This window comes from Melanerpes formicivorus, unplaced genomic scaffold (assembly GCF_026170545.1).
Source record: "Melanerpes formicivorus ecotype bairdi unplaced genomic scaffold, bMelFor1.0.p_v2 SCAF_12, whole genome shotgun sequence".
Taxonomy (NCBI): Eukaryota; Metazoa; Chordata; class Aves; order Piciformes; family Picidae; genus Melanerpes; species Melanerpes formicivorus.
Genome location: NW_027142364.1, coordinates 465,736 through 493,580, shown reverse-complemented (window position 1 = coordinate 493,580; position 27,845 = coordinate 465,736). Strand labels below are relative to the sequence as shown.

The 27,845-nt window shown below is 51.9% G+C and overlaps 1 protein-coding gene across 3 annotated transcripts in view; it reads right to left on the bottom strand.

Annotated features, from left to right (window-relative positions):
- The window catches only part of PLCH1 (phospholipase C eta 1), a 93,683-nt gene that overhangs the window by 63,141 nt on the left and 2,697 nt on the right, over positions 1–27,845 (bottom strand). For all 3 annotated transcript variants that reach the window (XM_068144867.1, XM_068144868.1, XM_068144873.1), the window contains exons 3-5: positions 27,510–27,663; positions 26,640–26,787; positions 7,904–8,010 (exon numbers count right to left, since the gene is read on the bottom strand). In XM_068144867.1, the coding sequence (XP_068000968.1) occupies positions 7,904–8,010; positions 26,640–26,787; positions 27,510–27,663 (409 nt within the window). The remainder of the gene's footprint in view (positions 1–7,903; positions 8,011–26,639; positions 26,788–27,509; positions 27,664–27,845) is intronic.

Below are 27,845 nucleotides of genomic sequence, written 5' to 3'. Positions count from 1 at the left end.
CATCCCCAACTAGATCAGGTTGCCCAGAGCCCTGTCCAGCCTCACCTTGAGCATCTGCAGGGATGGGGTCTCAAACACCTCCCTGGGCAACCTCTTCCAGTGTTCCACCACCCTCATGGAGCAGAACTTGTTCCTCACATCCAATCTAAATCTGCTCTGCTCTAGCTTGAAGGCATTGTCCCTGGTCCTGTCCCTGCAGGCCTTTGCAAATAGTCTCTCTCCATCCTTCTTAGAGCACCCTTCAGGCACTGGCAGGCTGCTACTAGGTCTGATGGGAGCCTTCTCTTCTCCAGGCTGAACACCCCCAGCTCCCTCAGCCTGTCCTCAGAGCAGAGCTGCTCCAACCCCCTGAGCATTTTCAAGGCCCTCCTTGAAAATGATCAAAGCTGTTATCAACTCATTTGGCATTAATAGAGACACACTTGTCTGGAAAGCTGATAAACATGCAAAGATGGAAGGGCAAAACCACTCAGCATTAGAACTCAGCCACCAGATACACCAACTTGACATGGATGCCACCCAGGAAACTCCTTTCACCAAAGGCTGTGTCTAGGGACAGGCACAGGGGTCTTCAAGGCACCTCTACATCCCATAAGGCACCAAGAAGCAGGTTCTTCAGCCATTTGGAACACTTTTCAAACCTATAGAAACTTTAATAGATCAGTTCCTTCACCTCTCCTATGAGGAAGGGCTGAGAGAGTTGGGCTTGTTCAGTTTGGAGAAGAGAAGGCTCCAGGGTGACCTTATTGTGGCCTTCCAGTACCTGAAGGGGGTTATAGAAAAGCTGAGGAGCGACTTTTTAGGAGGTTGGGTAATGACAGGACAAGGGGGAATGGATCCAAGCTAGGGGAGGGCAGGCTTATAGACTTTAGGAAGATCTTCCCCATGAGGGTGGTGAGAGACTGGCACAGGTTGCCCAGGGAGGTGATGGAAGCCTCATACCTGGAGGTTTTTAAGGCCAAGCTGGATGTGGCTGTGAGCAACCTGCTGTGGTGTGAGGTGTCCCTGCCCACGGCAAGGGGGTTGGAGCTGGATGATCCTTGAGGTCCCTTTCAACCCTGATGATTTTATGATTCTATATCCTCCTTGCCCAGACATCTTTCAGTTATGCCTGTCTGTCCCCAGGAATGAGCTGTAGCTATTTCACTAGATAAGCCAATAGACAGCCTGGAACATCCACTACTGCACTTTTGGGCTTCTCCCCCTTCAATTCTGTAGCTCCTCTCAGAATTAATAGAACACCAGCAGTGTGGAGTAATTTGCACAAGCCCAGAAATTCAACCATGTCCTGGGCTGCCAGTGTGAGCAGCAGGATTAGAGTGAGGGGACTCTGCCTCTCTGCTCTGCTGATACCCTATCTGCAGCACTGCATCCAGTTCTGCTGTCCCCAGCACAAGCAGGACGTGGAGCTGCTGGAAAGGGTCCAGAGGAGGCCAGAAAGATGATTAGAGGCTGGAGCAGTTCTCCAATGGAGACAGGCCAAGAGAGCTGGGGCTGCTCAGCCTGGAGAAGAGAAGGCTCCAGGGAGACCTCAGAGCAGCCTTCCAGTACCTGAAGGGGCTCCAGGAGAGCTGGGGAGGGACATTTGATAAGAGCTGGGAGTGCTAGGATCAGGGGCAATGATTTTGAGCTGGAAGAGGTGAGATCCAGACTGCAGATTAGGAAGAAATTCTTCCCCATGGGGGTGGTGAGACACTGGAACAGGTGAAACACTGCCCAGGGAGGCTGTGGCTGCCTCCTCCCTGGAGGTGTTCAAGGCCAGGCTGGATGAGGCCTTGAGCAACCTGGGCTGAGAGAATATGTTCCTGCCCATGGCAGGGGGTTGGATCTAGATGATCTTTGGGGTGCCTTCCAACCCAACCCAGTCTATGATTCTATGATTCACTTGTCCTGCTTCCCAAGCATCTTTACAAAGTGGACACTAGGAGTATGTGCTACAAGCAGGGTCAATTGGGTGGGAGAAAAAAGAAACCCCAGCAGAGAGTTTGACTTATTTGTTTTGTTTTAATGTGGTTGGGATGGGTGGGTTTGTTTTTTTTTTCACTTAATACTTTCAGCCCCAAATGTCTGCTAGCAAAACAGAAGCTGTTTGCTCTGACAGCACAGGCACATTCCCACATTGTTATTGCCAGCAAACAAACAAAAAACCTGACCTGTGTTTGCAGCCCCAAAACCCTGAGAAAATGAAGCCTGAAGGCAGGCTGGGCTTTGTGTTTTTGGCACTCTCTGCAACAGGAAGGAGAAGAAAGCAGGTTCAGCCACCCCTCAAGGCTACTGTGAGCAGCAGAATTGCTTCTCTGCTCCCTTCTTCAGAGGCTGCTCAAATAGCTCCAGCCCAGATCTGTCTCCAGTTTGTTATTCTCTGTGTGCACACACCCGGCTCTGTCTGGCTGTTACTGAAGAGAACTGACATTTTTTTGCTCCTGGGCAGATAAGGCTCCCCAGAGTCCGAGGCACAGCAGCAACCTCCACTCCTTTAACCAAAAATTTCAGGCATAAACAGATAAGAATTTTAATATCCTGCTAGCAGCTCTCCCTAATACAATTCCAAAATTAGGAGGAATCCTTAGGCTGTGCTGTTTGAATGCAGGCTCACATGTATGAGCCTTCAGTCCGACTCTTTGAGCCCTGTGATTCACTCACTGATCAAAGGCAGCCCGTTGGAGCCCCGGGGGGTAGGCACACAGTTGTGTATCGACAGTTTTCCTTGCCCAACAACATGCAAGTGTCTCAAAGCATCAGTAGAACATGGAAGAGAGCAGCTTGATCTGTGCACAGCAGCATTCTCCAGACTGCAGTGGCAACACTGCTGCTTGTATTTGCTGTCCCCGGCGCACAGGAGGTGAATCAGGACCACTTCAAGAGTGCTACAGCCTGACATATAGTGGTGAAACCCTGGAATGGGTTGTCCAGGGAGGTGGTCGAGGCCCCGTTCCTGGAGGTGTTTAAGCCCAGGCTGGATGAGGCTCTGGCCAGCCTGATCTAGTGTGGGGTGTCCCTGCCCATGGCAGGGGGGTTGGAACTAGATGATCCTTGTGGTCCCTTCCAACCCTGAATGATACTATGATACTATGACATTCACACCGATGCATTGCTTGCTACTGCCACATTTACACCTTCAGAGCAAGACACAGAGGGTGCCTGTAGCATTTTTCCAGCCCAGAGTATGTTGGGTTTCCCTGTGTCTATTTAGATCCTCGTGGACAGCCTTCAGTTTGCTTGTGCCAACTTTCCCCATCAGTTCAAATAAGCCTTTTCCTCCCTGCAATGCATCTGCAGGCAGCAGTCACATCCCCTCACAGCCTTTCCTTCCCTAAGCTAAACAAACCGGGTTCACCTCATCTCCACAACATAATCCTTTCCTCTGCCTGTCCCCAAGCTTCTCTTGACTGAACACCACTGCCCAGAACTTAGGCTGGGCCTCACAGCACTAACATCTTCATCTCACTTCATGCCACTCAAAATTGCATCTGCCTTCAACTAATGCATCGCACCAGCAAGGTGCTGTCCTCCTCATACCATATCTGATGCTTTGTCCTCTACCACCTCCTCACTTGCAGCTGATGGGCCTCCCACACTGGAGCAGAAGACACTGCTTGTCTTCCAAGTGAGGTTCTTCAGCATTCACATTGTGCCCTCCAACAGGTTATAACTTCAGTGCTGCATTCTCTAAGATGTTGGGGGGGGGTGGGTTCTTCCCCTTTTGGTTACTTCTTGGGTTGGGTTTGGTGAGGCTTTTTTGCTTGGTTGGTTTGGGGGGTGTTGGGTTTTGGTTGGGTTTTCTTTGTTTGCTTGGGTTTTTTTTTACACAGGAGATGTTTAAACTACTTCTGATAAGAACAGAGCTTCAGCATGATTTATGCAGTCCACAAGAGCTTCTTGCATCTAAACACTTTGCCTGGAGGGGAAGACAGGGAATACCAACCCCTCAGGTCCTTGACATGATGCAGGTCCCAGAAGGGTGTGAAGGAAAACCCAGAGATGAACACAGCTGAGCAGCAAAGTTCATGTTGTGTGAGAGAGCTGGGTTTGTTCAGCCTGGAGAAGAGAAGGCTTAAGGGAGACCTTAGCACCAGGACATAAAGGGTGGCAACCAGGAGGATGGAGACTCCCTTTGTACAAGGAGTCCCCTGGAGGAGACAAGGGGTGATGGGGACAAGTCACTGCTGGGGACATTCCCATTGGATTCCAGCAGCAAATATTTCCCCAGGAGAACAGTCAGGCACTGCAATCTTCTCCCAGGGGAAGTGGTGGAGTCCCCTACACTGGACAGTTTTAAGACTCAGCTTGCCAGGGTGCTGAGCCAGCTCATTTCAGCTCTACTGTTACCCAGAAAGTTTGGACCAGATGACCTCCCTGGGGTCCCTTCCAACCTGGCATTCTGTGATTCTATCTCTCTAGATGCTCTCTGTCTTGAAGCCTCTTCAGACAGACATTCCTGTGCTTTGGAAGAACACTAGCTGAGGCAGTGGGATGTTTGTATCTGTCTTGCTTGCACCTGAGTGCAACAATTCTCTGGGCTCACCAGGAGATGATGACTGGGCCACCACAACGTGACCTTGACACAAGATGATGAGCCTGAGGCAGCTGGCTTAGCCCATCGCCCTGAAGCAAAGAGTGCAGTTGAGACAACATGAGCAGTGTGAATGGACATCACATCCCACCAGCAACACTCAAGTCCCTTTGGACACAGGTCTGGAAGGAGGTGGAGATGAAATTAGAAACTAAAGAGAGATAATTAGTTACAGTTATGGCAATTCACTTGAAACAAAAGGGTTGGACCTCTGAGGGGACTCAAGAAGAAAAGACAACTGATGTAAGCTGACTCTAATGAGCCTGAGCAGCTACTTCCAGAACTTCTGAGACAAAAATCAGCTATTTCCTAAACAAGTCACAGCTTCTTTCTGCTTAATGATTAGAGACAATTAGTATTCATCAATGGAGACAAACTAATCCAGGGCTCTGTGTGCTTGCTCCCTGAACAGCCACGCTCCCACTGTCAGAATATGCAACCATAAGGGTTACAGCTGCCCAAAAACCATGAAAACACTGTGTGAGTTAGAATTAATGGAGGCCAGAGCTGGACACATAGAGCCCAAACACTGAAATGTCAGCAAGTCACAGGGGGCTGAGGCACAGAACCTTCCCTGTGAGCAGACAGAACCCTTCCCACGTAGAGTTCACAGCACATTTTTCTTCCCTAATTTCCCAGGGGTGGAAAAGAGTTTTAAGTGAGTACAATTTCCTTCTGTCTGCTGGAGAGCATGTGAGCTCAGGCACAGGTAAGGCCCATTTGAGCTGTTTGCTTAATCATACCAGGGCCAAAGTTCACTGCTCAGTCCCTGGCCCAGGTTGCCCCATCTCTAGAAATGTTCCAGGTCAAGTTGTCTGGGGCTATGAGCAACCTGCTCTAGCTGCACAAGTCCCTGCTGACTGCAGGGGGGTTGGACTAGTTACCTTGACAGGTCCCTTCAAACAAAAAGCATCCAGTGATTGCGTTCTCAGAGAGGCAAGGAGGATGGGAAGAAGTCCTCCAGTGAGCAGAGCGTTAAAATGCTGGAACAGGTTCCCCAGGCATGTGGTTGAGGCACCTTCCCTGGAGTCATTGGAGATCACACTGGTTGTGGCCCTGGGCAGCCTGCTCTAGTTGGAGATGTCCCTGCTGACTGCAGGGGGGGCTGGACAAGATGACCTTTGAGGGTCCCTTCCAACCCAATGCAGTCTGTGAATCTGAAGCTGCGACTTCAGCTCCTTCAGAGCCAAAGTAGCTGTCACTGCAGTGTCTTGCTTAGGTTGAAGGCACAAATAGGGAGCCCTGAAGGATTCTCTCAGGGAAAAATAATTAATCCTGTCTGATCATGAATGAAAGACAATTAAATTAAGCCACAGAATCTTTCTGGTCTAGGGTTGCTGCTAATGATGTCTTCTGCTTGAGACAGTTATTACTCTGCAGACTCACCCCTCAGTGTGGAGGGATTACTGGGTGTGCTGATGGGTCATCATCCAGCCTTAGCACCATCAGCAGGATAAAGACACTGTGCTGCACAACCATAAGATACCACCTTGGCTCACAGAGTATGGACCACACTCTTTTCTCACCTGATCTGTAAGAGCACAACCGCAAAACCACCTCCAAGATGTAGCTGCTGCAGTTATGGACTCGGGCCTGGGAGCAGGCTGGTGGCCAGAGAGAAGTCTGATCAAAAGGCATTTATCAAAGCACTGCAAGTGCTTCAATGCAGTGGAGGGAAACCTGGGTGAAGACATCTGGGAGAGAGCTCAGAAGGAACATGATCCCACCAAAATCTGTGGGACTGCAAGCCTGATAAATCATAGAATGGCCTAGGTTGGAAGGGACCTTAAAGATCACCTACTCCAACCCCCTGCAATGGGCAGGGATACCTCTCAACTAGACTCAGATGCTCAAGGCCTCATCCAGCTTGGCCTTGAACACCTCCAGGAAGGAGGCATCTACAACCTCTCCAGGCATCCTATTCCAGAGTCTCACCAGCCTCCTACTGAAGACCTTCTTCTTCAGCTCCAGTCTAACCCTGCTCTCCCTCATCTTCAAACCATTCCCCCTTGCAGGAACTGGGCTCAGCACTGCTCCTCACCCTCACCCAGCTAAGGGATAGAAACCAATGTGGGGAACACACTCTAAGGTGATGCATCACAGAATTGTTTGGGTTGGAAAACACCTCTAAGATCATCAGATCCAACCTTCAACCTAAGACTGCCATGGTCATTAAATCCTGTCCCCAGGTGCCACGGCCACAAGTTTCTTGAACACTTCCTTGGATGGTGACTCCACCACCTCCCTGGGCAGCCTGTGCCAATGCCTGACCACTCTTGCAGCAAAGACATTTTTCCTTATCTCAAGGTTTAAACCTGAAAAGAGGTCCTGCAAAGGAACTTCTTGTATAGAAGAATGTATTCTGAGTATCCCCTGCCTTTGCTAGCAGAAAGACATTCTCACTGATTAGGGATCAGTGTTATATATGGACTTTGCACAAAGGTCTGATCAATACCTGGAAGCAAAGGTTTTTCCTCACACTTCCAATTCCCTGCTCTCCAGGAGCACAGAGATTTGACTGGAGCACCTCTAGAAATGCCTCAGGAGGAAATGTCTAAGTGCAGAGCAGTGCCAGCCCACATGAGCACAATTAATGCATCTCACCCCCAAACCCAATCACCGTCTCCACACGGCCACAGCAGCTCTGCCTGCTGCCTCTGCAGCTCCTCTCCAGCCTCTGAATGCTTCACTTAGAGCACCAACAAGGGGCCCTGACTGGAGCCACAACCCTCGGAGGGATCCCAAAGCCCGATGGGTGCAGAGAAGGAGGAGAAGAGACCCTGCAGACATCAGGGTACAAAGAAAGAGGAGGAGGAGGGGGGACCCTGCAGCCAGAGTGGTTATAGAGGAAGAGGAGGAAGAAGGGGGACCCTGCAGCCAGAGGGGCTCAGAGGAAGAGGAGGAGGACGGGGGACCCTGCGGCCAGAGTGGTTATAGAGGAAGAGGAGGAAGAAGGGGGACTCTGCGGCCAGAGGGGCTCAGAGGAAGAGGAGGAGGAGGGGGGACCCCGCGGCCAGGAGGTGCGGAGCAGGAGGAGGGACCCCGCGGCCGACTCGGCAGTACCGGGCGTGGGGGCGGCGGTCTGGGAGCTCCCCCTGGTGTTCCCGTAGGGCAGCGCCGGCAGCCAGCCCGCGGCCGTCTCTGCGCCCCCCACCCCACTGTACCGGGGGGAACAGCCCCCAGCCTGCGCTTTGCACCCACCAGGAGACCCCGCACGGTGAAGACACGGCCAAGGCTGGGTACCAAGGCGATGGACAGGATCCCTCTGGGGACCCGAGCGGCTCCTGCCAGCGGGACACAGAAGAGACCAAACCCGTAACGGTCACTCACCGTGGAACACTCCATTGTCCACCAGGAAGTGCCTGCAGTACTGCAGACAGCTCCTCTTCTCCAGACTCCAGTAACTCATGGTGAGGTGACCATCCAAGGCAGGGGCCCTGTGGGGACAAGCAGAGCAGGGTGATGACCACAAGAAATCCAACACGAGCCCTGTGAGCACCAATCCGTGCCCTTCATCTTCAGCAGCTTCACACCAGGCGTTACCAGAGAGCTGGCACATCACTCTCCAGACATGCCCCTCTCCAGGGCAGGATGGGTCCACCTGCACCCACGGGTGGATCACTCAGACTGAGCTGGGGACCAGCTGTCAACAACCATCACAAGCAGCCAGCTGCAGGCTCCTGAAGCAAAGCTACCCTACCCTGCACCCACCCCACTCTGCTACAGCCACTCCCCAGCCACCACAGGAGGTTGTAGGGCCATGGAGAGATGATCAATTTGATTGTGGGGCCATGGAGAGATGATCAACTTGATTGTGGGGCCATGGAGAGATGATCAATTAAATCTACTTAATTGTGGGGCCATGGAGAGATGATCAATTTGATTGTGGGGCCATGGAGAGATGATCAATTAAATCTACTTAGTTGTGGGGCCAGTGGAATCTATTTGATGATGCTGACCCATAGGTAACAAGCTACAGACACATCAGACACCACCATGAAACTATAACTCCTCCCCAAGAGAAGGTCATTAAAAAAGGCAAATCAAAGGGAATTAGCTCCTGATTTTGAGGCCACAGAGCCCCTTGAGCACTTCCCCTGCACCAGCACACCCCTGCCCTTGGTGTTCATTGACCCATGGGAGCCTGAGAAGAACTCTCTTGGGGCCAGGCTCCCTCAGCCTGTCCTCATAGCAAAGGTGCTCCAGCCCTGGGATCATCTTTGTGGCTCTCTCCCCTGGAGTTGCTCCAACAGTTCTATTGAACTTCCATGCAAAGAATGCCAGCCTTTTGTTGAGCCAGTTGGAGACAGTGGAAATCCACCCCTCCCAGCAGGAGCTGCTGTGCACTGATGGGAGCAGCCAGACAAAAGAGCATTTGATAGCTCTGTGATACTTCTTGCTAGAATGAAAAAAATAATCACACACACACCCCCCCATGGAGTCCTTGATCTCCTGTCCTGACACCAAATCCTTCCACTGGATCCTCTCTCTTTGCTCTTTTATCAAGTCCAAGATGCTCATCAATCCAGATTCTCCTTCCTGCTGCAAGCCTGCTTTGGTCTCCCATTTTATCTCCTTCCCACCTTCACTCTGGGCAGCCCAGCTGCTTTCTCACCCACACTTGGCACACACGACTCCAACTCTCTATCCATTGGCAGGATGTAAGGGCACTGACACTGAAGCCTCCTCATAAAGCTATTGCCAGGCTTCATAACCAGTTACCCCCAGTGAAAGACCACAGCACCCTGTAAATGCCCTCAGGGCAGCTCTGCTGAAGGTCACAGCCGAGTCTTGCTCAAGAGATTTGAAAAGGAAACCAAAATCCATCTTCAGTCACAGCCAACAGGACCCAAACTGTCCTTCATGACCAGTTTAGCTACAAACACCTCCTGGGACCCAGACACCATGCTCAGCTCTAAGGGAGCAAGACCTGGAGAACCTTTCCCCTTCCCCATGCATAGATTCATAGAATAGGTTGAGTTAGAAAGAACCTTGGAGATCATCCAGTCCCAACCCCCCTGCCATGGGCAAGGACACATCCCACCAGTCCAGGCTGCACAAGGCCACATCCTGCCTGGCCTTGAACACCCCTAGGGAGGTGACATCCACAGCCTCCCTGGGAAGCCTGTTCCAGTGTCTCCCCACCCTCACTGCAAAGAATCTCTTCCTGATATCCAGCCTACATTTCCCCTCCTCAAGCTTCCATCTAATTTCCTGGGATCCAACCACTGTGCTCAGCTGTAAGTGAACAGAAGGACCTGGAGAACCTTTCCCCATGCATGGCTGTGCCAAATGCTGTCTCCTGCAGCAGAGTCCACTGGGAATGTCCCCAGCAGTAACCTGTCCCCCCTCACCCCTTGTCTTCTCCATGGGACCCCTTGTACAAAGGGAGTCTCCATTCTCCTGGTCGCCACCCTTCATGCCCTGCTCCATGGTGCTAAGGTCCCCACCAAGCCTTCTCTTCTCCAGGCTGAACACTCCCAGCTCTCAGCCTTTCCTCATATGGCAGGGCTGCCAGGCCTCTGAGAACTGAGAGGGAAATGCTCAAGTGGCATCTACAGCATTTCTGCTGCAGGTCTGTGAGGAGGCTGTTGTTGCAGATGTGGGATTTGCCTCTCTGCTGGTGCCCCTGTGGGGAGATGGTCTGAATGACCCTCTGCAGGTGTGAGCTAAAAAAAGCCTCTCTGTCTTGCTCCATTTCCAAAGCACCCCAGCCTCCATCCCAGAATGTGTTTGGGGTACGGCCCAGGTATTGTTTACATCACAGGCATATTCCACTCCACTCTGGTAAGCTAAGCACTGATTCTGGCTGCCTCTGCCAAACTTTGCCTTCTACAAGTCTTGGCCTTCTGCCCTTGCCAGCCATGAGCCTTCATTACAGCTTGCCATAACTAGGGCCACTCTTCCAGCACTAATTAGCAAGGCACAAGCTGTTAGCTACTTTTAAAGGGTAGGAATAATTCTTCCACCATGGTCCAGCCTACTGCCAGGCTTTCTGCTTTAGGCTGTAAAAATACAAGTGGCATGGGGTGTTAATTAAGGAAAGCCCATCAAATATTCATCACCAAGAATGTGCACACAATACAAAGAGATCTTATCTCCTGCTCAGCTCCCACACAGAACTGCTATCACTGGGGAGATTTATGGGGGAAACGTTGCTGTCAAGAGGTAGAGAGCAGTGAAAGAAACCCTTCAGCCCCCTCCCCTCCCTTTCATGCCTCATGCCCATACAATACTCCTTTGTCCTTGCACAAAGGGTTCTCCCACACCACGGTGGCCCCTCAGAACAAAGGTTCTCCCTGGCACCTAGGGAATGAAGGCAGAATCCCAAAGTGGCTGCACCAGCTGACACAAACATCCTGCAAGAAAGCCCTCCTCAGAAACACCAGCACCGCTTTGGATGGCCCTCCAAGTGCTCTGCTCTCTCTCCCTCCCAGCGCCCTGCAGAGAGCCCAGCCAAGACCATGCCTCACGGGATTGTACACACCAAGCAGCAGCAAACAAAACCCCAGCTAAGGGCATGCTTTGGGGCAAATACCATCATTTCAAATCAACATGCACTTGGGAACACCACTGTGCACTAATCTGCACCATTTCAGCAAGGATAACACGGGGGGCGGGGGGAGAACATTTGGTGGCATAGCTCAGAATGCCCTAGGGGTAATACCTGGGGAACTGATTTTCACTGGCTGTCAGGTTAGAAAGGACTTCAAGGATCATCTGGTGCAGCCTTTTTTGTGTCATACACGTTGTATAAGCTTTCTACATGTAGTTTTATACATGTGGAATAAGCTGCATGAGCAAAAAGTGCCAGTGAGCAGATCGTGGTGTATGAGTAGGAAAGGACTGTCCCACCAAAAAAAAATCATCCTTGGCCAAAAAAAAAAACCCAAAACAGGCACCAAAACCCTGAGCAGAAATAAGTCTGAGATCAAAAATCAGTCTGTATAGCTACTTGGTAATACAACCAACTCAGAGAGAGAGAGCTGAACACACTCCTACCCTTTCTGCTCTGCAGGTTTCTCAGCTTAGGGCTATCACTCACAAGCAAAGTTCCTGCAGGTTCAGCCCCCAGCCTGGCACCTTCATCCCAAGAGGTAGAGTGAGTGATTGATTGATTGGTTGGAGCCTGGTGATGAGATGTTACTCCAGTGTGTGAAAAAGCCGTTGACTTCACGTCTGGATCAAGTCTGTTAAGGTGTAAAGTGAGCAAGGGAGCACATTCTGTGGTCGGCAGGAACAGAGCAACATGAAGCAGCTGTATCTTCACAGCCTCTCAGTGCCAGGTTGGAAAGGACACCAAGGATCAGCTGGTCCAAGCCTTCTAGGCAACAGCAGAGATCAAATGAGCTGGCCCAGCACCCTGGCAAGCTGAGTCTTAAAACCAATGTAGGGGACTCCACCCCTTCCCTTGGGAGATGATTCCCATGTCTGAGTGTTCTCACAAGGAAACCTTTTCTTCTGGAACTCAGTCAGAACCTGCATTTCAATACCTGCAGGGGACCTACAGAAAGGCTGGGGAGGGACTGTTCAGAAGGGCCTGTGGGGATAGATTTAGGTTGGACATCAGGAGGAAGTTCTGCACAGTGAGGGTGGGGAGACACTGGCACAGGCTGCCCAGGGAAGTGGCTGAGGCCCCATCCCTGGAAATAATCAAGATCAGACTTTGTGTGATCCTGAGCAACCTGCTCTAGCTGGAGGTGTCCCTGCTGAGTGCAGGAAGATTGGAGAAGATGACTTTAAGGGTCCCTTCCAACCCAAACCATCCTGTGACAGGCTCCCAGCTCTGCCTGTCACGGCTAGCACTATTCAGAAAGCAGCAGCACTTATCTGCAGTACTTAACCTGGACACAGAGCAGGTCCCAAATGTGAAGTTCCTCATAGAAAGAGAGATTGGCCATTGGGATGTGCTGCCCAGGGAGGTGGTGGAGTCACCATCCCTGGAGGTGTTCAGGAAGAGACTGGATGGGGTGCTTGGTGCCATGGTTTATTTGATTAGATGGTGTTGGGTGATAGGTTGGACTCGATGATCTCAGGGGTCTTTTCCAACCTGGTTAATTCTATTGTATTAAGCACTGGTCCATTTAGCACCAGGGAGGAACTGATCTGAGTCCTGTGCACAGCTCTCTTGAGAGCAGATTAACTGGTAGTTAAGTGAGATGTGTACAGGGTGGAGATTGCTGATCTCCCCTTCTGAGCTGCCCCTCTCCCCTTGAGTTTCTGAAGCACTTATCAGATAAGAGCCTGAAGTCAATCAGACACCATGAATCCTTGGGAATCCTTCCTCATAACAGGACAGACACTGCAGCTCACTTCCCTCTGACAAAACCACTGAGGGTGTGATGCTTTAGGAAAGATGCATTCCTTCCCCTCCTTAGGGCAAAACAGTGTGGCAGGAACAAAGAGTGTGAAAAGTTCTACCAGGGGTTTGCAAAATAAAACCCCCTCCTGTGTGCCTGCAACAGAAAAGCAAGTCCCAAAAACCCCACTGAATTGTTCAGGGGGCTCCAGATTGCACAAGCTTGCACCTGATGCAGAGAGCTGCCAGTGATAAATTGGACACTAAAAGCAGCTCAGATGCTACAACTGCCTAAGAGGGGAAATAAAGGATAACACCAAAAAATTAAATAGGTTAGCAGTGAAGAGAGCAACAGAGGCAAGCAAAGGGCACACTAAGTGTGTGAGTGGAAATAATGCTGTGTGAGCTGCAGCCAGAGCCAGAGAGCACTCTAATGCTCACAGGAGACATCTGCACAGGAGGGCAGAAGGACCATCTGGCCGGCACTAAGTAGCAGGAATACAGCAGCCAGGGAAAGCCTGGGCTTTAACCTGGCAGCTGTGCTGGTGGTGGGGGCACTGAAGTGGCTGCTGACTGCTGTCCTGTGCACCCAGCTAGCTGCCAGGTATTGCAGACAGAGCAAGCACCAAGGCTGAGGGAGCTGGGGGTGTTCATCTTGCAGAAGAAAAGGATGGGGGGACCTTAGAGCTGCCTTCCAATACTGAAGGCATCCTACAGGAAGGCTACAGAGGGACTTATCATCAGGGTATCTAGAGACAGGCCAAGGGGGAATGGTTTGAAGCTAAGGGAGAGCAGGGTTAGACTGGAGCTGAGGAAGAAGTTCTTCAGTATGAGGGTGGTGAGCCTCTGGAATAAGCTGCCCAGGGAGGCTGTGGATGCCTCCTCCCTGGGGGTGTTCAAGGCCAGGTTGGATGAAGCCTTGAGCAGCCAAGTCTAGTTGAGAGCTGTCTCTGCCCATGACAGGGAGGTTGGAGTAAATGATCTCTGAGGTCCCTTCCAACCTAGGCCATCCTGATTCTGTGAACTCATGGTACAAATCCCACCTGGAACTTTCTTGGAGAACAGTGAGGTAGCAGTCAAGAGAGTGAACTGATGGATCCTACATTTGAGAGCAGGCAGAAGATGTACTTGCACGCCTCAGGAACAGAAGGAGGGCTGGCCAGACAGGATCGAAGGTCTTTCTGTACAACCTGAGCTCTACATAAATGATGGGATGAGAGGAATTGGCCTGAACTTGCACTGGGGGACATTTACGTTGGGTATCAGAAGAAAGTTCTTCCCCAGAAGGGTTCTTAAGCTGCCCAGTGAGGTGATTGAATCTCCATCCCTGGAGGTGTTTAGAAGAGGCAGAGATGTGGAGCTGGGGACCATGGTTTAGGAGCAGCCTTGGCAGACTCAGAGAATGGTTGGACTCAAGGACCTTTAAAGGTTTTTTTCCCCACCAAAGGGATTGTATGATTCTGCCACTCTCATTTCCAGAGGTGCCACCAGCACTCAGCAGCTTGGCAAAGAGCTGCCCTGGAAATCAGAGAAGACAGGAGGACACCTCTCAGACATGCTCTCCAAAGTCCAAGGGCTCAGCCCTTTGTTCTGCTGATAGTGGGAAGTACCAGATACTGAGGAGAGGCAGTGAAGCCATTTGCAATTCTGTTGACACAAGGCACAACCAGGAACATTTGTGCTCTCACCAACTTTATTTCCCTGAAGCACATTCAAATAAGCTGCAGGGTTGCCCCTGGGTTAGTTTAATGGTAGCCACCAAGAGGAACCTCTGCCCAGGCTTTATCCACTAGAGCAAGAGCTGCTGTTTCTAGCCCACATTTTCACTTTCTAACAGAAAGTAGCAACAAATCTTTGGGTTGAGCTTTGTAAAGTAGCAACCAAGCTGCTGGCAGAGCAGCCTGCCAGCCTTCAGAGAGCAGCTGCTGCCCAGGGTGGGCTGCATGGCCTTTTCTAAACAGTATCCACTAAACCAAGTAGCCACTGGGTGTGAAGTTCAGCCACAGTTACACTCCAAAACCCCCAAATCTGGAGAGATGATAAACAACCTTTCATGGGGCACCCCCCCCAGCTGCAGTCTTGGGCTTCTTTCTTCCCTAAGCCACTGGCGGTTGCCCCAATATTGCTAAGCATTTAAGCTGGTCTGAATTCAGGCAGATTTAGATTCAGCTGTCACACAAAGCCAGGCTCCCAGGGTTCCCACACATCATCTGTGCAAATCTCCCCCTTAAGCAGCGTCAAACATCAACATCCCCTCCAAATAATAACCTGCCTGAATGGTGCAGGAGCCCTGCAGGATGGGCAGGGCGTGCTGCCTGCAGCAGAGACCGGCAGTGCTGCCACAACATCACGCTTGGGCCCCAGATTCACGGCGCTTTTGTCATCTAAACAGCAAGGTTTCACCTACCTGTGGTGTAAATTAGGTCACAAATGTCTGGGTACTGTTCCAGAGGTTATTGCTCTCATCATTTAAAAAGTTCTGGTGTCCCCACCTCAGAAGGACGTGGAACTGCTGGAGTGAGTGCAGAGGAGGGCCACGGAGATCCAAGGGCTGGAGCAGCTCTGCTCTGAGGATAGGCTGAGGGAGATGTGGGTGTCCAGCATGGAGAAGAGAAGACTCCAGGGGGACCTTAAAGCTGCCTTCCAGTACCTGAAAGGTTCCTACAGGAAGGCTGCAGAGGTGCTAGCCCACAAAACAGCCAACTTCATCTGTCCTCCCCACAGCTAAGAAACAGCAGACCCCAACCTTCCCCTGGCTCTTAGTTCTGATGGAGCTTTTGTTTCAAGTCATTTCTCAGCTCCTTCTGGGAAGTCCTGAAAAGCATGTGTCAGCACAACTCACTGCTGAGGAAGGCATTAGAAAGGATTTGAACTGACTCCCCATGGCAACAGACCCTGAAAGGGAATTAGCATTTGCCCCCCATTCCTCAAGAAGCCTAAAAGGAGGGTTTTTTTTCCCTCCTGTTTAAGGAATTATTTCCAGGAGGGCAGGCAGCTCAGTGGGCACAGCTTCAGAAGACACCTACCTTGCCCAGCACAAGTCATCCCACTGGGCAGGGAATTCTCTAGCTCTGGCTACTTAGCAATTGACATGCAGTCCCCCAAGGAATGGACATCTCAGGACCCTTGGTGTTTGTCACCAACTGACACAGCTGATAATTGCCAAAGTTCTTCCATTATCTTGTGGGGACACTACCAAACACCCATGCCTGGAACCAAGACCAAGCAAAGAACACAGGAAACACATTGATGTGAGGCTCAGCAGTGCCTGATCTAGACCTATGCAGGGAGTCAACACATCCCGTACTCAGGGACACGCTTGGTCATGCTCAGAGTGCATGGGTACAAGAACTCTGTGTCAGCTCCGATAAGTAATGGAGCATGGACAGCTTTACCCAACAGCTTGTCTCCACTTGAAGCTTCTTGCAAGCAACCTTGAGTTATTTGAAGAGACTCACATGGACATGCCAAAGATGATACACTGCTTTAATGCACATGGCCAAGAGCCCTTGAAGCACCTCTGTGTGGTTCACCAGAGGACCTGAGCTGTTGGAGAGGCACATGCCCAGCAGCATGTCCCTGGCTTTTTCTAGCACTGCAACAGGTGGCTGCTTCCAAATTCCTATCAGCAGCTCAGCTCACCTCTCCCTTCCTCTCCTCTGCACTTCCATTGCCTAAAACTACCACAGGAACCTTAATCAGCATCTATCTGTGGCAGCAGGTATTTCCTCACCTTCTGGAGTCCCCAGTCTGCCCCTCCATCTCTGAGAGAGACACTCTCAGCTACCCAGACACAACTACACAGTCCTTCTGTAAAGCCAGATGTCCAGCACAAGGCTCCATAACTCTGGGCATGAAGAGCTGGAGAGCAGCCCCATGGAGGAGGACTTGGGGGCGCAGAGCTGGAGAGGAGCCAGCACCTGCCCTGGGCTGACCCCCAGCAGTGTGGGCAGCAGGGGCAGGGAGGGGATTCTGCCCCTCTGCTCTGCTCTGCTCAGACCTCTCCTGCAGTGCTGGGGCAGCTCTGGAGCCCTCAGCACAGACAGGGACAGGGACAGGGGAGGCCACAGCAATGCTGGCAGGGCTGGAAGCTCTCTGCTGTGGGACCAGGCTGGGAGAGTTGGACTTGGTCAGCCTGGAGAAGAGAAGGCTCCAGGGAGACCTTCTGGTGGCCTTGCAGTGCTTCAAGGGCTGAGCAGAGAGCTGGGGACAGGCTTGTGAGCAGGGCCTGTTGGGACAGGCCAAGGGGGGATGGTTTGAACTGAAAGAGGAAGAAATTTTTTACTCTGAGGGTGGTGAGACCCTTTCCCAGGTTTCCCAGAGAGGTGGAAGATGCCCCATCCCTGGAACCATTCCAGGTCAGGATGTCCCTGGCCTGATGACCTTGAAACATCCCTTCCCACCCAAACCAGTCTGTCATTGTACAAGTCAGGAAAGCAGAGGGCAAGCTCAGATCTCTGGAGTGATGATAATGGCTTCTGTGTCCATAGAGCTGGAACAAGAGAGCCACCTTTATTACAGAAAACAAATCATTTCCTAAAACAAACAAAAAAAGGGGGAAACAAAACCAGTTCCACACACCCCTCCCCACCCTGGCAGTTAGATCAGTCTGCATTAACACTGGGCAAGCTCAACAGCACTCCAGTGGAAGCACCTCCTGCTCACAGAGTTGGAAGCAAGGGCAGATTGATCCCTAGTGCAGTTCAGACCCAGTGGTTCCAACTAATTAATCTCCAGCGCCCCGGGGAACCACGCTTTGCTGGGCAGAGACTGCTCTGACACCCTTCCACTACAGCAGCCACCATCAATGCCCAGAAACACTCTGCATCCTGGTGTGTCAGGATGAAAACACCCTAATAACTGTGCTCATAAAGCACCTTCACCTCATTTGATAACATTGAAGCATTAAAGGAGTTCCTGTAAGACCCTACAAGGGGATTAGGCACGGTAGCCTTACCTCCTTTGAAGGCAAAGCTGCCCTATTAAAGACAATACAGGAGGTCTCTAACAGACCTCTGCTTCCCAAGTTCTGGGGTGTTTGTGGTGTTTCTGCAACACTCAGACTTCTTTGAACCTATTAAAGCGACCCCAGGCAAACAAAAAGCCCCAGCAAAAGCCAGCACCACACCACCCTGTGTAGTAGCTGGCAGGAGCTTGCTCACGCTGGCATCGAGAGCAGGACCCACAGCTGCTGTTCCTGCTGGTACCAAAGTCTAACCAGCACTGCTTCTAGCAAAAATCAATCCCCTTTCTCCAGGGATGAGACAGTCACCCAGGATGTCTTCACTGCTGGCTGCTCCTGACCATCACAGCCCCATCTGCAAATCCCCAGGATCTCCAAGCCCTGTCTGAGCTGCCTGACCTCTGCCATCCAGGTTAGCAATTTAAATTGAAGCAGATCCTGGGCGACACTTTAAACACAACACAACGATTCAGAGTTCATTAAGGGAAAACCCTTCTATTTCTAGAAGGACTGCCCTGTAGGGCCAACAGAATACACAGCTTCAGGGGGAAAGCCTTCCCCAGAAATAAGCAGCAGCTAAATGTTGAGCAGAGAGGACTGATTTCAGCCTGGGTTTCGATGCTTATCAGAAAACTTGTGTCATTGCCACGGGTGTTTGCTTGGAATTACAGAGTGGCTCACGCTGAAAACCTGGGATCTGCTAACGGGGGGTGGCCTCTCCTCTGCTTTTCTCCTCTACAAAGGCTGCTGGGTTTGGGATCAAAGTCATCGTGGGACACCCGCCTCACAGGGTGAAAGGACAAGAAGCATTAAATCAATTCCCTAGGCAACCTCCCAGGCTGAGCCGGTATTGTTGGAATAATGAGTTGTGCAGGGCTGGATCCAAACCCACCAGCTGATCCCCGTTTTCAGAGACAATAGGGAGCAGAAAACTGCCACCGAGCAGATCATTTCTCACCAATCATGCACCTACGATGATAAAACTTTGCTTTTTCCTCCCCCCCCCCCCCCCCCCCCCCAGCCTACTGGCATGTTTAAACCTAGAGAAAGCTTCCATCAGAGTTTAAAAGAGACAAAAGTAGCATCTGAAGCTTAGCCCTGTGAGGTAACAGTTAAAGAACAGGAAGGGTAACAGTGTGGATGCACTCACTGGACTCTTCCCTCCCCCAAAATCCACATTTTCTTTCCACACACCAGACTGCCTCTAACTTAGCTGTCTCACCTGAGGGCTGAACCCTGTCATATGCAGGTGCTCCTTCCCATTTCGGAACAGAAAGTCCTTCTGCTTTCCTTTGGCTTCCCTCTAAGTTTTGTAACACAAGGACCAGATGCTCCCAAGGACAAGAAAAATGAGGAGAGCCCACTGAAAACAGGCAAACACTGTGCTTTATAACCCAGGAGTTAAAAAGCACACTTTAAACAAAGAGCCTGTGACCAGTGCATCAGATAAGGCTTGGATCTTTCTGCCTGCAATTTAATAACACTCCTTCTGAAAGCAGCCTGCGGTCAGCTGAAGTTCCCAGAATCACCCAGCTGCTTCACTACAGCCAAACGGGCACGAAGCTCAATTCCCAGCTCACTGCACTTCGTTTATTTTTTTTGTTCCTCAAAAGCAGTTTATTGAGCAGATTATCAGCCCTCATACAAGGTGTTCTTAGGAAGGACTGAATCCAGCAAGAGGCTGGACTCAGCTTCCCACCGATTTTAGCATCTTAACAGAGCTGGGACCCAGCCTGCCCTGTAAGCCTTGTGACACTTTTCAAGTGATGTCCTCCACTCCTCGCAGAAGGGTCAGGACTTGATGTTAAGCCTCATTTAACACGGTCTGGACTACATCTAATGCATACCAACCGGTCGCTGTTTTCTCTGGTTCTTAACTCCTCACCGAACAACCTTAAAGCAAAACCTCCCGTACCACAGGGCAAACGCAGGTTTAAACCCCCCACCCCCAAAGAAGCTGGAAGTTTATCCGGTATGATTCATTATTTAACCAGCAGAACAAATAGGGCTCCGGGGGCTGGAGGAGCTCCTTGTGACCGCGGAAGGCACCAGCTACACCTCGGAGCGCACCAGGGCAAAGCGCTCGGTACCGGCTGCTCCCCCGGGGCACCTCACCGTGCTCCCCAAGAAGCCCCTCGGGGCTCTGGAGGTCCTGGGGGGAGGAAAAAGTCCTGGTTGCTTTAACAAGACCAGTGTAACAGCGTCCAGGGGGCTACGATACACAGCATCTCAACGACCACAACAGCATCGCAGCCCAGGGAAAACCCCGGCCAACAAAAGTTGCACCTTGCAAACTCTCAACTTTCAGCCGCCGAAACAAACCGCGGCGAAACTCGGTATTAACTGCCTTAAACCAAAACCCAACCGAGGGTCCCCGAGGCGCAGGCAGCCGGAGCCCACCCGGGGACAGCTCCGTCCCGGAACGGCCGCGGGGAGCCCCCGAGGGGGCTGCACCACAGCCGCTGCCCCCTCGGCCGCTGCCTTAGGGACCGAGGGCTCGGCGCGTCCCTCCCGGCGCCCATCCCGCCCGGCACTCACCGCTCGGCTCGGTCCCGTCCGCCTCAACCTGCTGCCCGTTCAAACGCACGGCGCTGCCGCCCGGCCCGCCCCGGCCCGGCCCGCCCCGCGCCGCCCAGCGCCGAGGGAAACCCGGAGCCGCTCCGCGCCCGGAGCGGACCGAGCTGCCGCCCGCCAGCGGACACCCGGCGGCGGCCGAGGCCCGCGATCCACTCCCGGTGTTGCGTCGGCCCCTGGCCCGCTCCCATTCAACCTGTTCCATTGTGTGCCTGCTCCAAGCCGCCCCTCAGCGCCACCGGCACCACCCCGGCCCTCAGCGCTGCCCCTCAGCGCCACCGGCACCACCCCGGCCCTCAGCGCTGCCCCTCAGCGCCAGCCCGCCCGCCTCAGGGCCCTTCCCCTCCCTGTCCCAGCAGGACTCACGGAGTTGGAGGGAGCGGGGACGGCCGAGGCGAGCGGCGGCGCGGCGGTCACTGAGGCGGCGAGGCGGCCCCTCGGGCTCACCTTCGTCCCGCCGGCGGCGGCTGCCATGGAGACGCGCGGGGCGGGACGGCCCCGGCCCCTCAGGGCGCCATGGGACGGCGGCAAACTGCCACCAGCGCCGCACCTGCCGTGAGGCGGGGCCGCTCCTCACCGCCCCTTCTCGATGTCTCTTCAGTCATCGCGCCTTCCTCGCTGCCCTTCCCTCGCTGCCCCCTCCTCATCGCCCCTTCCCTCATGGCCCTTTCCTCGCTGCCCCTTTTCCACACTGCCCCTTTCCTCATCGCCCTTTCCTCATCGCCCCTTCCTTCATCGCCCCTTCCTTCATCGCCCCTTTCCTCATCGCCCCTTCCTTCATCGCCCCTTCCTTCATCGCCCCTTCCTTCATCGCCCCTTCCTTCATCGCCCCTTCCTCGCTGCCCCTTCCTCATCGCCCCTTCCCTCATCATATCTTCCTCACTGCCCCTTCCTCATCGCCCCTTCCCTCATCGCCCCTTCCCTCATCATATCTTCCTCGCTGCCCCTTCCTCACCCGGGGATCTGTCCCCCGAGCGGGCCTGGACCCCAGGGGAGGGGATTTTTAACTTGCCCCCCGTAAAGCCCTCGGCTGAGCCTCCCGGGCTGTTCACCTGCGCGGGCTAGCGGCAGCTAAAGGCAGGGAAGCAACAAGCAGTCCCCAAAGGGCTCCGGTTGCCCTGAGGTATGGCGAAGGGTCTGGAGAGCAGGGCTGGTGAGGAGCAGCTGAGGGAGCTGGGGGTGTTCAGCCTGGAGAGGAGGAGGCTGAGGGAGACCTCATTGCTCTCTGCAGCTCCCTGAGAGGAGGCTGCACCCAGGTGGGGGTTGGGCTCTTCTCACAAGGAACAAGCGATAAGAGAAGAGGAAACGACCTCGAGTTGCCCCAGGGGAGGTTTAGGTTGGACATGAGGAACAATTTCTTCCCCAAAAGTGTTGTCCAGCCCTGGCCCAGGCTGCCCAGGGCAGTGGTGGAGTACTCATCCCTGGAGGGATTTCAAAGCTGTGGAGATGTGAGGCTGAGGACTATGGTTTGGTGGTGACCTGGCAGTGCTGGGGTAAGGCTTGGACTTGATGATCCTAAAGCTCTCTTCCAACCAACAGTTCTATGATTTTACTGATGGCCACAAAAAGCTCTGCGCTTTCTCCTGAGGTGAGAAGGAGAAAGTTCCACCTCTGGAGGAGCTTAAGTCTAAAACTCTGCATGGAAGGTGTCCCTGGCCGTGGCAGGGAGGTTGGAACTAGATGATCTTTAAGGTCCCTTCCAGCCCAAACCAATCTGTGGTAGCTTTTTATATCCAATGGTCCCATGTGTGTGTCTGAGGGTGTTTTATAGGGACCCAGCTGGCAGAGTGGGCAACCAGCTGGGTATTGCGATGAACAACAGGCACAAACTGGGAAGGGGGAACCGTGCTGCCTCTCCTGTCCCAGGGAGCTCGGCAGGGGGCAGCCAGCCCAGGCACCCATCCCTGTGCAGCAGCCAGGCTTTGCTGCCGTGTTATCCTGTCAGGAAGGGACACCGACAGCACCGTGCCCACGGCTTATGGGTGGGCTCTGAGGAAGGCTGGCCGTGTTTATGACAACCATTTGCCTTGCATGCCTCGCCAGCAATAAAGAGCCTGTGCCACACTGAAGAGGCTTTTCTTGTTGGGCCATTTGGAGGCATTTCCTTTCCCTCCCTATGATCTTTTTTAAGACGTCGTGTGGCTCACAGCTTCTTCAGCGTTGCAGGGGCAAAGTCACAAAAGCCAAGCAGTTTAATTCTTGTCCTTATTCCTCATCACAAAAGGGCTACATCCTCTGCTTGGAATACCCCTGCCTGCCCCGCTGCTGTGGCCAAAGGCGTGGGACAGCGCTCCTCGGAGGCAGCATGGGGTGGTTTTATGTCACGGAGAAAAGCTCTCTTTCTCCCCCCAACCTCTCAGCCAGCTCCTCAGCTCGGTTCTGCAGAGCTATTTGTTTCTCCTCCTGTTACAAGTTTGTCAATAGACAGGCCTCCCACAGAGACAAGATCTGCAAGCTCTCAAACCTGGCACAGATGGAAAGCACAGCTTTGAACTGCGGTCTGCCTTTTTTTTTCTCCTGGGGAGGGGGGGGTGGGGGGAGGGTGCCTCCTTGTTGTTGTTATTTTTTAACAGATAAGCCCCGGACGATAAGGCAAGCAGCATTCACGAACAATTACAGCAGTTGACTCTCCCTGAAATCGGTTGTCACTGCAATCTCAAAGCCCGCGGCGCGAAGTCAGACTCCTGTGAGAGCAGCGCTGCCTTGTTGCAGCCCGATCCTGTGCACGGAGCTGCTTGCAGGGCCATGGAAAAAGACCTCCAAGATCATCAAGTCCAAGCACGGCCGCGGTTTAATAACCATGCCCCCAAGTGCCACGTCCACACATCCCTTGTGTTTGTACTCCGGGGTAAAAGCACATCACCAAAACTCGTGCAGCAATCACGAGTGGCCCCAGTTTAAAGCTGTGGCTGTCCCTGTCTGTAGGTCCTTACTGTGGTGGGTTTGGGCTGTGCCTTTAAGATTTAGTCACAGATTTTGAGCAGAAGAGTAGAAAAATACAAATAAATCGCTACTGGGTGTGAAAAGGAAACTAAAGCAGCTTCCATTGCTTCCAAAGGAGTTAATGCTGGGGGGGGGGGGGGGAACTTCAACCCACCACACATACAGAATCATTTATTTTAGCACCTCAGTGCCAGCAACACGGGGCAGGGAACTTGGAAATGAAGTCAAAAGTGAGGTGAGGCTTCCTGAAGTGATGCAAAAGCTGCATTCCCAACTCCTACAAAATCCTTCTAAAGCACAATGTAACAGGAGGCAGCCCTGGGCTGTGACTCAGAGACACCAAGGCTTTTGTGAACCTTACTTGTTCATTGATTTGATTTAAACTTTAATTTAAGGTTAAAAGGGAGGCAGCTTGGTTCACAGTCACCCACACTTCACCTCTGCTGGCTGGAAATGTGGCTTCCTAAGGTAATTCCCTCAGCTTGACAGTGAATTTTTGGTGATGAATCCTCCTAGGACTCATTCACAAACTGGAAGTGCCAAGCCCAGGCAGAATTATTACAGCAGCAAACTCATCATAACTGCACCATTATGCTCAGTTCTGAAAGCCTTCTGCTTAACCAGATGTACCAGGAACACCCCCAGGAGAAGTCAATTATTGCTCAGACTGTAGTCTGGGGTTAAAAGTAAACTCTTGAGCTATGAAAGCAGTAAAGACACTGACAGGTTTTTCTCTTTCTCTGTTGTTTTCTTGTTTGTTTTTGTTTTCAGATATCAGGATTCACAATTCTCATGCTGATTTGAAGGGAGGTGGGGGGAAAAAAACCCACTTGCACAGCCCTTAGAAATGCCAGAGCAGCAATGCTCAGGTTTGGAGGGTTTATTATTGTTGCAGCACACTGGGTTTGATTGGCAAGGAATCACCCAGAAAGAGAAGAAGAAGAAAAAAAATCTGTGAAACACTTCACTTTAAATAAATATTTGCTCTGGGGGAGGTTAAACAAAGGTCAAGTGCTTGGCCTGTAAACCACCTAACATCACACAGGAGAAATTCAATCTTGATTCTGAGCCTGTGTGCAACACAAATAATGCTCAGCCCTGGCTGCAAAAATAAACCCAAGGATCCACTGGCACAGGATGGCTTCCTCTTGTGAAACCTCTTTTTGTTTCCTAGCTAATTTTAGGTATTTATAGAACCAGCAGGGAAAACAAACAAAACCTAAACCCACCAAACCCTGAAGTTTTTTTCCTCTCCCACTGAATGATGTCCCCAAACCCTTGGATGCCCAGGGGGGTTCAGTTTTATTCTTTGATGCACCCAGTGGCTTTTTTCCCTTCCAAGGAACTTTAGTTGTTGTGACCCTTATCAGCTTCTTAAGCTCAGCCATGACAAATGACCTTCTCTGTCCCCAACAATGCAAGCCATTATTCAAGCTGAAAGATTTTTTTTAAACCACAAATGCTCTGCCAAAGTGGCACAAGAATGGAATCCAAAGCAAAGTGCTCCCGAGCAAGCACATCCCACGAGCTCTGGAAATGGGAGTTTTCTAACCAAGGTAGCGATGACCTGTGGCAGAGAAGCAGTTGAGGCCCTACCCTGTGAACTAACACCCTGCAGCTCTCTCAAGAGCTGGACTGCCCACTGCTCTCACCAGAGGAAAAACTGAGCAACCAGTTCAGGAGATCACTGAGGGACAGTTTGGCTTCAGAACATTTTAATCCCTGCCCTTTGTGTTGCTGTTAAAGCCCAGCCCCACGTGGACTTCAGCGTGGCACTGGGCAGCCTCCTGGCTTTCCTGCTCAAGACAGGGACCCTCGAAACCAGGGCAGTGGTTTTGATCATAACCTTCTGCTTGAGCTAAAGCAAGAATCATAAAGAATTGGCATTTCAGCAGCCAAGCCTCCCTTCTGACCCTCACACAGAGCTTCTCAACCAGCTCACAAACTGCTTCAGTCTCTGTACCGCTCGATTGCTGCCGATCCGATTGCGAAGTCTTTCGTAGTAGCTTTCTTCTTGCCATATTCCTTTGTGTTTCTTCAAGGCCTTAAACTCTGCTCGAAGCAGCCTTCTGTGAAGCTTCCAGTGGAGGGGGGAGTCGTGAGGCAGCCCTTCAATAGGCACTGTTCTGCCAAGCCCTCGCCTCAAGATCTCTTCGTTTAAGCACACGCTGAGGAATCGACCCTATGCAAAGGCAGGATAAAGATGATATTCACCTTTAAAACAGGGGGTGAGGTGTGAGATCCCTCTGAGATGCAAGCTTTACTTCTGCCTAGATCTACTCTCTAGCAGTTAAGAGCAGTCCAGCTGGCTTAAAACCTAACACCTGGGCAGTACATTTGTGAGAGAACATTTGATGGACTCAGTATCTGGCTAATCAGAACTAAATCATGGATTCATAGAATGGGTTGGGTTGGAAGGGTCCTTCAAGATCATCCAGTTCCAACCCCCCTGCCATGGGCAGGGACAACTTCCACCAGCCCAGATTGCTCAGGGCCTCATCCAACCCCAGGCAGCCACAGCCTCCCTGGACAACCTGTTCCAGTGTCTGCCAGGCCTCAGTATAAATGACAGAGTCCAGCACTGACAGAGAGACACAGTGGTGTCACACAAACACACAATCATTCTGCCTGGAAGAGACCTTTCAGATCAAGTCCAACCATTAACCCAGCACTGCCAAGTCACCCTCAGCAGACACCTACACATCTTATAAATGCCTCCAGGTCATTCAATCCTTTCCCTGGGGAGCCTGCTTCAGTGCTTCACAAACCTTTCAGTGAAGAAATTGTTCCTCATCTCCCACCTAAACCTCCTCTGGTGCAACCTGAGGCCATTTCCTCTGGTCCTATCATTTGTTTCTTGGAAGAAGAGCCTGACCCAAACCTCCTTTCAGGGAGTTGTAGAGAGTCAAAAAGTCTGCCCTCAGCCTCCTTTTTCCCAGACCAAACAACCCCAGGTCCCTCATCTGCTTCTCCCCAGTCCTGTTGCCCAGACCCTTCACCAGTTTCATTGCTCTTCTCTGGACACACTCCAACACCTCAATGTCTTTGCTGTAGAGTGCCCCAAGACTGACCCAGCACTCAAAGTATGGCCCCATCAGGGCTGATGAACCAGCCTGCAGAAACCCTGCTCTGGAAATCAGATTTCCAAGTACCATTAGAATTCATTCCCACAGATAAACCTTGGGCCCACCCCTTAAATGTCCTGAGGTGACTGAACTGCCTAATCTCAAACTCAAACCTGCAGAGAAAAGTCCACTTTGGACACTCTGTTCACCTTATTTACTAACACAAGGCACTCGAGTGCCAGCTCCTCCCTTCCCAGGAGCTGGAACCAGATCATCTGCTTGGGTTTCAGCTCCTGCTGTAACCAGGCCATGCCACTGGGAGCCAACTCCACTCCAGCAAGCTTCACCAGCAGAAGACCTTTGGATTGCCCTGGTTGGAGGAAGAGAGAACTCTGGTTACTGCCGGCAGCAAAGGAAACTTGATGCTTTGCACAGCCCCTCACCTGCTGGTTATGGATTTACTCCCATGGATGGCAAACCAAAAGAAACCCAACCCATTTTAGCTCCCCCAAACACTATTTATTCACACAGGAGAATTTGGCCTCCTCTCTCCTTTCAGAAAAAGCAAATGCAGAAGTGATTGGAGCTGGTTTGGCTGATCATGCACACAGATGGAACTGTTTTCATTACCAGTGGCTGCCCTTTTATCTGGAAGGGCACAAACAATAGGCAAGAAGCACCAGGGCCTGCAGGTATTGATGTGCAAAGCAAGAGGGTGACTCAGAGCTGATGGACAGCTTCTGCCAAGTGACAGAAATACTGTCCATGACAATGGGCTTGTACATGGCTGCCAGATCCTCATCCCTAAATAAAAGCCTGCTCCCAGCAGAGCCAGAGCCAGGAAGGAGATGAGCCATGAAAGCAAATAATGGACTCATAGAATCACAGACTGGTTTGGGTGGCAAGGGAGATTTAAAGGTCACCCAGTCCAACCACCTGCAGTCAGCAGGGACATCTACAACTAGAGCAGGTTGCTCAGAGCCCCAGACACCTTCACCCTCCCTCCTCCAGCTTGCTCCTCCTGCTCCTGCAGCCACACTGAGAACACAAATGTTCCATTTCTGTCTTAGTTCTTCCCCTCCTCTCACTTACATTTTCTCTGAATGGATGTGATGAGAGGAAGGCTGATGGGGATGTGCTCAACCTCCAGGCCCTTCTCTGTGATGTGGTGTAACTTCCCCCTCAGTTTCACATTCTTTCTGACAAACTCCACAGGTATATCCCCAGCACTTGTGAACTTCGTTGTCTGTTGATGGAAAGAAGAGCAATGGGGTGCATGAAGAAGAGCAGCATGGCCAGCAGGTCAAGGCAGGTTCTCCCCACCCTGCACTCTGCCCTGGTGAGTCCACGTCTGGAGTCCCGGGTCCAGTTCTGGGCTCCCCACTTCAACAGAGGCTGATGGAGGGACTGGAACATCTGTCTGAGAAG